Here is an 11,056-nt window from a genome sequence, read left to right as displayed (position 1 = left end):
CCCTATTATTATTTTAACATCTACATGTTCTATCAAAATAATGTAGCATTTAATCGATTGCTGTAACACAGCTCTTCTCTACTCCGTTTTGGTAGATGGTGAGTATTATGCTAAAACATCTTGACTCCAGTAGCTATTATTTAGTATTGCCTAGTGTGTCAGCCAAGCAACAATCTGTGAAGTCGTTTGCCACGAACGTTAACCTGCCTGAGTCGGTTGAAACTTCCTCTAGCACGACACATTTACATTGAGCTTTATGTTGTGAGTCAAAAGGACTACGAACTATACTAATTTAATACAAATATGAAACTTACATAAATAAATATGCAACAAGTGAAAAAAAATATAAATATAATATACGGGCTGAATTACTAATAATATTGTAAAATAAAGTCAAGGACTGCATTGAACTGATAGAAAGGACTGACTTGAACTATATAGAAAAATAGAGTGGTTTGCGTTATATTAAACATATCTGGTTGATGACTTTACCATCTCAGTCAGCCGTGATCATGGGACTGAAACTTGTTTGAAAAAATAAATATAAGCGATCTAGACCCAACAAAATAGCTTCATTTCCTATTTATACCAATCACAAACACATTCTTAAAAATATATCACACAAGAACGGGTATTGAAAATACCGTCACTGTACGTGTGTTTCAGTTTACATCACGTAAAACAAACAACGAGGTTTACCAGGAAAGGCCGGGAGAGCCAAAAATTAAAAAACTCGATTCGATGTCGCGAACAGATGTCGTTCGGAATTGCCTCTACACTCAATTTAACGTGAAAAACACTCTGCTTTTGTCCAGGTAATGAACGCTACCTGGGACCTGACAGACACTTCATTTGCCCGGCCGATTCAATTGGTGATGGTACCTTCGTCATGAACGGTTTGGTATTCACCGCCATTCAACATAAACTTGATATCAAAAGAGAGTCCGAAAATTCACAAAATAAAAATGGACTGTATACAGTCAATAGACGTTAGAACGAAATGGAACCAATTATTAACTGAAAATTGGAACGTCCTAATTCAAATTTCAAAATGATTAAAACCGAAATCATATTCAAACGGAATATCGAGAGATCCGAGGCAAACACCCTATATATGTGAATTTGCCTGAAATTAGTTATCTGGCTCATTATAGTGCACTTTGTACCCTCTTGGGGTCAATATACGGTTCTGTAACTAAATTGTTTCTGTGTTACATTCATAAATCTGTTTGAATGAGTTAGATAACTTATTGACACACTTACTGCGTTTTGTCTTTGCCCTCGATACGTTAGGTTCACATTAATTACAATTATCTGTGCGTTGACACCAATTCGGTATTTTTTAAATAAACCTGTTTCAAATGTTTTTTTTACGATGCCTTTTGCACACGGAACCATAGTTAATTCCGCGTGCATTATAAATGCTAAAATTATTCCTTTTGTCGACCTTATGAGTTTAAAAACTGCAAATTAAAATACATGAAGGTTAATGGAATAATAAACAAGAGGTTGACCTGTGATCCGGAAACGGAAAACATATTTTTCATATTTTGACAGCAGCTCTTGAAAGATGGTAATTGATGTGGCCTAGAAACACCAATTGTTTTAATCCTCTGGTAACCTTCAAAAACTCAAATATTTACTCTTAAATAAATCGTGAATGAATGTTTACGTAGAACTTTCCCTGAATCACAATAAAATACACATATAATATTGTTCAAATACCAACTTTGTTTATTCAGTAAACATTTTAAAACAGCTTATGAGAGCAAACACAAACATTTTATAAACAAACAACGGTTATTGTAATAAAAATGCCTAAACCTATTTACTTTGTTAATATATTTGACTGCCTAGCTGTAAATACTGTGCTCAAGCTCAAGATGAGGAGCACTTTTTAGTAGCAGTAGAGCTCCTTGTGGAAGAGTTCATCCAGGGTCGTACTGCCATTTTGCCTATTTCTGCCGCCAAGCAGTAATGTCAGCATTGCTGTGTTCCAGTTTTGAGGGGTAAGGATGCTGGTGAAATTACAGGCACGTGGGACTTGTCAACTTATGTCCCAGTGTGACGGGCGCAGTGGCAGTAGCACTCAGACATTTGCGACTTAAAGCTCTGAGTGGCACTGCAACTGTTATGGATACGCAAGTAGCTTACCATCAGGAGCACGACTTATTCATCCCGTCACTTAATATTATAAAAAAAAGTGCCCGGTTTCGATTCCCGGTAGTAATAACTTTATTCTGGAAACGAGCTTGTCAGTGTTGGTTATTATCTGGATGGGGTTATTCCTAACTGATTGTTTATTGAAGTAAATAATCTCAGTGAAAAGTACTAAAAAACCAAACTCAAGGATACGTAATTACATCTATTTGCCAAGTTTTATTGAAATCGTTTACCCGAAAGTGCGCAAAGCCAGATTCATCCCCTAGTTCGCCACTATACGGAACATGATACAGGAGATAATAAAAATCGGTTCTCGCTACTCGAAGTATATTGAGAGAGAAAAACGCCTTGAATTGGAGAATAGCAAAATCTTCATGCGTGAACAGCCACCCTTAGAGATGGATGATTTTCTTCAAAATTAAATAAGACCACTATGCAGGTACCTTCTTTCCAACAAAGAAAGAATCATCAAAATCAGTTCACAAATGGCGGAGTTATCGCAGTAACATACATATAAAAAAAACATACAGTCGAATTGAGATCCTCCTCCTTTTTTGAAATTGGTTAAAAACAAGTTTCATTATGCTTGGCCAAACGTTTTGTAAGTAGGCACACAAATATAATACATAATCTTTATACTTGTTTGACCACCTATGTCGCTGAAAGGATGCCATGCTGGGCTGTTACGCATTGTATGCCTAAGTAGAAAAGAGTAGAAGTTTTGTCTAATTTTTTACAATTCTAAGTGGCGGGACGAACAAGTCGTGATTCTGGTGGTAGCGACACGCCTGTCCATAACAGTCGCAGTGCCACTCGGATCTTTAAAATGCAAAAATCGAGACGTAAGTTGACAAGTCCCATGTCACCAGTACCCTTACCCTTCAAAACCAATGTTCACATTACTGCTTGGCGGCATAAATAGGTAAGGTGGCAGTACTTCTCTGGATGAACTCTTTCACAAGGAGCTCTACTGCTACTAAGTTACATTATATGTTTGTATACAAATCGCTGCTTTTCAGGAACCCCAAACCAAAATAGTTCATTCTTTGTTGATAACATAGATATGCTCACGGTCTCCAAAATTTTATTGTCAATAAGACATCGGGCTTTTCTTCGGTAGTATCTTAGAGGATGGAAAAAACGTCAACGTCACGTTACGCTTTTCAACATCACGTGACGTTGGACCAATATACGATTCGCGCTTTGCGCGCCTACCAAATGATCTTAATGTAGGGCTAGTACGATAAGGCGCGACTTGTGCGAGAGCGACATAAAGTGCGAGATCTCTATGCGAGAATAAAAGTGTCTCGCGCTTTATGTCGCTCTCGCGCTAGTCGCGCCCTGTCGCGCTAGCTCTACAGATGTATTCGCTGTTTATGTTAAGATAACACTTTGAAAGCCATTAAAATGTCAAAGATTTTAAATCATTTTTTTATGAAAAATAGTGACAGACAACATTAATAGCTGAAATATAAATAAACTGGCTGTTCTTGACAGTCGTCTTCACAAAGTCACAAATTCATTTAGGGGCACTGTATACACTTCTCTAATAAGTTTCCCATAGATATTAAATATTTGCCATTCACGAGGTTTAAAACTATACTGAAACAAACACTTTCAACTAAAGGTTATTTATACAGCTTCTGTGTACTTGGATGACAAAACTCCGTGGTGACAAGTCTCGATCTTAGATGTTTTGAACATAAATATTGTAAAAGATAAATGTGTACATACGTTTATTTACAAAGAGCAACCTCTAGAGTTTCTTGCTAATGAGTGAATTTCTTGATAATTTAAAACAATGGTTTTAAAGGGAATTTGTATTACGAATGAGCAATAGAGTTTAATTAATGTGATGCTTTCAAGACATTGTTTGAGTTTGAGTGACAACTGGTCGTCAATAAATTCTGACATAAAATAATACATTTTTCACTTCTCATACTCTAAAAGTATGTCAATAAAGCCTTAGGTTGCGAGAGTAAAGTGCATCATTTAATCCCTAGGGAGTAAAAAGTACCTAGTTCGTTAATTTACTTCAAATTACTTAGACAAACTCAAACAAAAAGGTAAAACTTTTATAAGTGAAACAAAATAATCTCAACTACTAGAACAACACTTAAAAATAATCGCAAAAACACAAAAGATACTTGATTATAATTTAGCATTATAATAATTCATCAAAGTAAATAAACCTACAGTTTCGAAGAGATCGCTGCGGAAATTCAATAAAAAAGTGCTTATGACCATTTTCATTACAAAACGGTTTAGACTACGCTCGGTTTTAGTTCCGTGCTTTTTCAGCATAGATGGTGGCATCATCTTACTTGCCCGCGGATGTGCGTTTGTGTATGGAACAGTGACGCGACGTAGCACTTAAATAGTTAGAAAGACGCTTATTATTATCAAAAACAGCTAATCGTAGCATTTTATTGCGTTTTTGTTGTATCACTGTTTAGTTGGAAAAAAAATAGCACGAAAACTTCAGAATGTTTTCCATCCGTTACTCTCATCTCTGGACTGTATTTGCACTTTCCATCAGGCGCGGTGCAGTCATTTTGCCGAGTCGCAATAAAAAAAAAAAAGAAAAGAATCATGGTTCGTGATTTTGTTGTAGAGCATAGTTTCCTAAAATGGTCCCTACTGCCCCCCAGTGGGCGCTTCAGAGTCCTAGGGGGCGGCAGGGGCTTCGAGAGCAATTGGAGGGCGTTGACGATGATGACTTTTTTTGTATGTATGTTACGCGATAACTCCGGTATTTGTTAGCCGATTTTCATGATTATTTTTTTGTTGGAAAGAGGGTATCTTCATAGTGGTCCCATTTAATTTTTAAGAAATTCGTCCACCTGTAAGGGTGGCTGTTCACGCATGTAGATTCATTTTTATAAATAGCGCCTAAATTTTATTATGAGGAGCAATTATTTTAATGATTGATTTTGCTATTCTCCAATTCAAGGCGATTCTCTCTCTCGATATACTTTGAGTAGTAAAAACCGATTTTTATTATCTCTTGTGTCAAGTTCCGTATAGTGGCGAACTAGGGGATGAATCCGGGTTTGTGTTAATGTAATTCCACGTACTTTTGAGGTCGGTTTTATGCAAATAAATATCAATCAAAATCAATCAATCAACATGAATTATCGATATAAACTCCACTACATATAATTTTTTTCTTGTGTTTTTTAGTGTTAATATAAATATCAATAAATTATTTCTATGCTTTTTAAATATTGTAATGTTTCTCTCAAACCTTTAGCAACAAAATTTAAAAGCAAGTTGATACTTACGGTAACGTGTTGTAAATTTTTAGCGCCCCCAACAAAAATACTTTTGTGCATGAAGGTAGTTTTACGGACTTTAAGATGAAGTCGGTCATGCCCTGTTGAATAAAAAACGTGTGTGAAAATATATTATGAGGTGCATTCGTACAGTTTCGTAGATGTAAAGAGTTAATTTAAAAATAGGTAATTAATATTGTAGACTACCAAAAAGACAGTTTGAATTTTTTTTATACTGACAATCGCACTAATGATACACAATAAATACAATTATACTTAGCGTTACGCTGTTATCGTGTAGGAAATCTGTAACCACCAATGAAAGTGAAATTTTTATAATTAAAAACTTTTGTTTCTTCTCTAAAATAAAAAAAAACACTCATAGCCCCACACTAGGCAAACCCTGTATCGCGGGTGCAATTGACACGCAAATTACACCCAAACTTACGATAGAAGTAAATGTAGGCCACACAAAAATATTTCTCCCGGTTCGGGAATCGGACCCTCCGCGTGGCAGATCAGCAATCCGTTCGGCCACTGAGGCAGTCCTGCATTCAAGTTTTCGGAACTTCCCTTAAACATGGTTTTGTTAGCTGTTATGTTGATTTAGGTATATGAGACAAACAAAGGCTGTGAAGGTACCTGACTGAGTGAAGAAAAACTTTCATATATTTCTCACAAATGGCGCTACGGTAAAAAGGTTGAAACCAAAAGCAAAAATCTTCAACAAACACATAAAGAAATTTGTAAGGTCTGCTGGTTCATTCCGTAGCGCAGTTGGGAGAGTATCTGTCACGATATGGCGAGGTCGCTAGTTTGAGTCCAGCCAGATTGAATTGTGTTCTTTTTCTGTATGATACAAGATAAATTTTCTGTATGATAAAACACTTGGTGGCAGCAATAGTTAAGGTAGATTTCCCTGAACGAACTCTTTTACAAGGAGCTTTACTGCTACTAGAATGCCATTAAGTTACATTTTCGAGTTGATATTTACAAAGTTATTTTGTAAATAACGTGTACCAACAAAAGTGTGAAACGGCAGACGCATCCTCGCTGATTTGTCGGCAGGCTTTATTTCCGCCTGTCGCGTGGAAACCCGATAGCGCCTATATTTTATTTCCAATATTTCACCACTTGCAATAGAAACATACAGTATCTCGTAGGTGCCGAAATCGAGGTCAAATGACGAGTGACATTTAATTCAATTTAACATTCAAATTCAGCGATGTTCATTGGTTTTTAAAAAGAAACATCTAGATAATATTGGATTCTAGTCGAATTTAAATGTACAATAAGTGGTACGCGTGCAAAGGCATCATGTATGTCAATGAAAAATACGGTATCTTCTGTGTTGAACTTATTTACAAACAAAATAAAAAGTTATATAGATCTGAGCACGTGCAATAAATTATTTAAAAAAATATCATTTAAGTATTGGCATTTTTAAACGACTTTAAAAAATGAAGAGGTTCTCAATTCGACCGCATTTTTTTGTGTGGGTTGACATGTAATGCATTATTTGCGAACCGACTTCGATTTTTTTTATTGCAAACCTCGGTAATGGTCCTACACAAATTTTAAGAAAATTTCACCTCTAAGGGAAATTAGGGAATGAATCCGTTTTATTGGATTTCACCCACTTTCCGTTAACCAATTTCAATAAAAAACTTGGCAAATAGATTTTTTATTTTTCATAATACCACATGACGGGACGAACAAGTCGTGCGCCTGGTGGTAAGCGACACGCCTATTCATAACAGTTGCAATGACACTCAGAGCTTTAAATAGCAAAGATCTTAGGCGCACTGCCACTGCGCCCATTACACTGAGATACAAGTTGACAAGTCCCATGTGCCTGTAAATTCACCCCTTACCGTTCAAAACCGGAAGTAATTTTTATTAAAAAGTTATAATTGTCGCTAGGATAATAAAAAACCAAGATATCCTTTATAAACTGGGTATAGGTTACACAACAAACACAACTAAAGAAAATTGTAATGGAATATTGTACCTACCGATAGTGGGGAAGTTCAATTAATAAAAAAAAATGATACGGGATGAAAGAGGAAAATATTGGATGATGTCGGATGCACACCATAGGTTGAAATTGAATTTCATTCAACGTTTAATGAAGTTTTGCGCGAAAAAGTCATTGTTTTGTATACCTATAGATAGTGAATGCACCGTACCCGCACATAAACAAAGAACATTAGTAAGAGAAGGAAAATGAGACTCTTTATTTTATAAAATATAAATAAGTTTATGTTTAGCTCATGAACAATAATAATGCTATAATAATCACTACAATCCTATAATATTAATTTCAATAAGTCTATTCAATGTTATTACCTAAATATTGTCGAGTACCTACGTAAACGGCGCATTGTGTTAATAGTTTATACAAACCATTGGTAATATCATTTAATTACCACTTAATAATAATACTTAGCCTACGTAGACCTCAGTAGGTCTACGTAGGCTAACTATTGTTATTAACTATTTTTATTATTAACTGTTTGTGTTGTTAATTGAGGCATGTGCCTAACAGTTTAGGCACATGCCTCCTCCCACAGTGAGAAGGCTTGGACTGTAGTTGGCAGCAGTAGAATTCGTTGTGAAACAGTTCGTCCAGAGTTGTACTGCTATCTTATCTATGTCTGCCGCCGAGCAGTAATGTTAGCATTATTGCATTCCGGTTTTAAAGGGTAAGGGTGCTGGTGGGCAGGCACATGGGACTTATCAACTTCTGTCTCAGGGTGACGGGTGCAGTGGTAGTGCCCCTCAGGTCTTTGCGATTTAAAGCTCTGATTAGCACTGGAACTGTTATGGACAGGTGTGTGGCTTACCATTAGGCGCACGACTCGTTGGTCCCGTCACTTGATATAAAAAAAAGTTCCCACGCGAGCCCAATGCCAATTAGGAACTAAATTCATTAAATTTCTTTGCAGATGTGTGCATTAATGCGTCAGATTTTATGTTCATACAAAAATAAAAATATTTTAATAGATCACACCAAACGTTCATAACCACCTGATAACTCTATGTGGTAACAAAAGAAAGCGTTAAATACCAGTCTGATACAAAACGCAGGCGCCCAGGTAGGGATTGTAGGGGAGGACGCTTGCACGTTTGAATTTACCATCAAGAACAGATCTCAAAAGTGGTAAATTAATTCTGTATAAACTTTACACAATTTTGATATCTCACATTATTAATACTACAAAAGACGCAAAGTTAGCGCAGGATGGCGTATTGGAGCCTTTTGCGGTTCGCGGTTACTATGGCGGCGGTGCCCGCGTCACCCATGATAGCGTGAACTTGGCAGGAGCTGTATCCACATAAATGGAATCGCACACTACTTGTGGGATTAGTTTCCACGGACCTATTTCTGCCGCAAATCAGTAATGTGAGCATTACCGTGTTTCAGTTTTAAAGGGTAAAGGTGCTGGTGAAATTACAGGCACATGGGACTTGTTAACTTATGTGTCAGGGTGACGGGCGCAATGGCAGTGCTCCTCAAATCTTTGCGATCCTGCGTGGCACAGCAACTGTTATGGATAGGCGTGTCACTGATTACGAAGCGACGACTTGTTTTCCCGTTACTTGGTATCATAAAAAAATGGACCGACTGTTGTAGCATCACATTGTTTGCGGCAGGTGTCAGTGGACACGATAATATGTGGTATTTTAGTAATGTGCAAAAGTCCGGAGAATGATGTAAGTGAGTACACATGATTAACTCGTTTGTTAGCAGTAATTTCAGAACCTCTACGCTTCCAGTTTCAGAACGTCACCAATACAGAATTAGACCACATTAAATCCTAGTCCGGCGACCTACTAAATCTATAGGCTTCATAGTCGATCGGAGCCAAATTAAATTGCCCGGGCGAAAGCACAGCTAACCAGGCCTTTCTCATGAAATATTTATACCTGCTAAGTTTTGCTCGGCTTGCATTACTCTAAATTCCGATATGCTAAAATACACCAGCTTCTAACGTCGTGAATGAAATTAATAACTATTTTCAAATCAAACACTCTATACTTCTAAAAACTCTGTTTATTGTAAAATTTTAATAAACTAACAACTGGATCGTTAACTAATGTTTTCACTCGGGAACCGTAAATAAATTCGAGATGTGTAAATTCTAATGTTTTATTAAATACAATACAGTTCATAACGTTAGGTAACTTACGTCTGAGTATTTTCACATCTTCGATTTGACTGTACCAATCCGATTCACTAACAAATAACGAAATTGGTGCACTGACCGAAGACACGTTGTAAACAGGTGGCTTAGAAGATCCATACACCATGTCATTTTCCTCTAAACTATAGTAATTGTATCTTTGGAAATTCTTACTAGCGTATCCTTGCATAAAATGTAGAAAAGTCTTGGTTGAAGTGCCGGCGGGTATATGACTAGCTATCACCGGAATCTTGCTAGGCGGTAAATTGTTTATATCTTTTAATCCGTAACTTATGTAATATTCTGCATCACACAAAACTCTAGCAGGGTTTGTTTTATTGCATACTTGGGCATGATATAGATTCAATAGTGGACTATTGGGAAATAAATTGTAGATCCCCAAACGGCTGGCAGCAATGGTTAACTGTCGCAAATTTTGTGTCAAAATATCTATAAAAGGGTACTTTAAGTTGCTCACCCAGGCGACTGGAGCCAGAAGCACTGCATGATTAATTTTTTTATTATATTCTGGTCGCATGCTGGCCATCACGAAAAAAATTGTCGTGCCCTGAGAAAAACCAACGTAGTCCAACTTCGGTCGAGAGGAGTTGAGCAAAATGTAATCGATAGTGGCTGGCAAGTCGCGTGATCCCATCTCTTCATAGCTGAAATTCCAGTACTGTTTTCTTGGAAGACTCCTGGTATGTCTCAGGCTGTATTTATTGCCCCTGGCGTTGTACACCCACACGTCGAAACCAACGTCGTATAGAAGAAACGCTAAGGAATTCGGAGGCCCTAGAATTAACCACGAGTCTGAACTATCACCAATTCCATGAACTAACAACACTGGTTGGCCTTTTTGGGGTATTCGAAACAAATTCACAATGTAACCATCTTCCGTAACCACTGAATGTGTCTCTGTAGGATAACCATTTGTAGAAATTAATTGTTTTGAGTCAAAAAATATAGAAGCACTGAGGTCATTGTTCTCGGCTGTTTTTATCTCTCTTCTTTTATTATGGGCACTGTTTATAGACAGAAATATGAAAATAGTGTGTATAAAGATGGAAATCCGGAGGTCCATCGCGGTTACAAAATACGTCAAGTAGTAACGAAAATCCAGGCAATTGTACGACTATCGCACGTGAACGAGGCTAATAACACGGTGCAAACCAAAGTCAATGTCACGGAGGGGACATTGGGGAAACTCGGCAAAGTAATAGTGAAGTTAATATTCTGTGTCGCGTTTTCTTTAGTACTACGTGAATATTAATAAAACATATATTAAAATATTGATTTTATTGAGTATCTCGGTGTTTTATTCCCATGATATTTATTTATTTACATATAAAGAAATTCGTTAAGTTTGCTGACTCGATCTGTAGTTCAGTTGGTATAGAGCTGTTGCCCTAGAATGGCATAAAGATGGTG

The 11,056-nt window shown here is 36.9% G+C and overlaps 1 protein-coding gene across 1 annotated transcript; it reads right to left on the bottom strand.

The window, feature by feature from the left end:
* Nucleotides 1-9,482: 9,482 nt before the first annotated feature.
* Nucleotides 9,483-10,709, bottom strand: LOC113232032 (lipase 3-like). The gene has a single exon (XM_026466657.1). The coding sequence runs from the start codon at nt 10,707-10,709 to the stop codon at nt 9,483-9,485; it is 1,227 nt and encodes a 408-aa protein (XP_026322442.1).
* Between the last annotated feature and the right edge of the window lie 347 nt (nt 10,710-11,056).

The sequence above is a fragment of the Hyposmocoma kahamanoa genome, unplaced genomic scaffold, assembly GCF_003589595.1.
Source record: "Hyposmocoma kahamanoa isolate Upper Pololo Valley unplaced genomic scaffold, ASM358959v1 66, whole genome shotgun sequence".
NCBI lineage: Eukaryota > Metazoa > Arthropoda > Insecta > Lepidoptera > Cosmopterigidae > Hyposmocoma > Hyposmocoma kahamanoa.
Note: the sequence above shows the minus strand (reverse complement) of the source record. Positions and strands in the feature narration are given on the sequence as shown.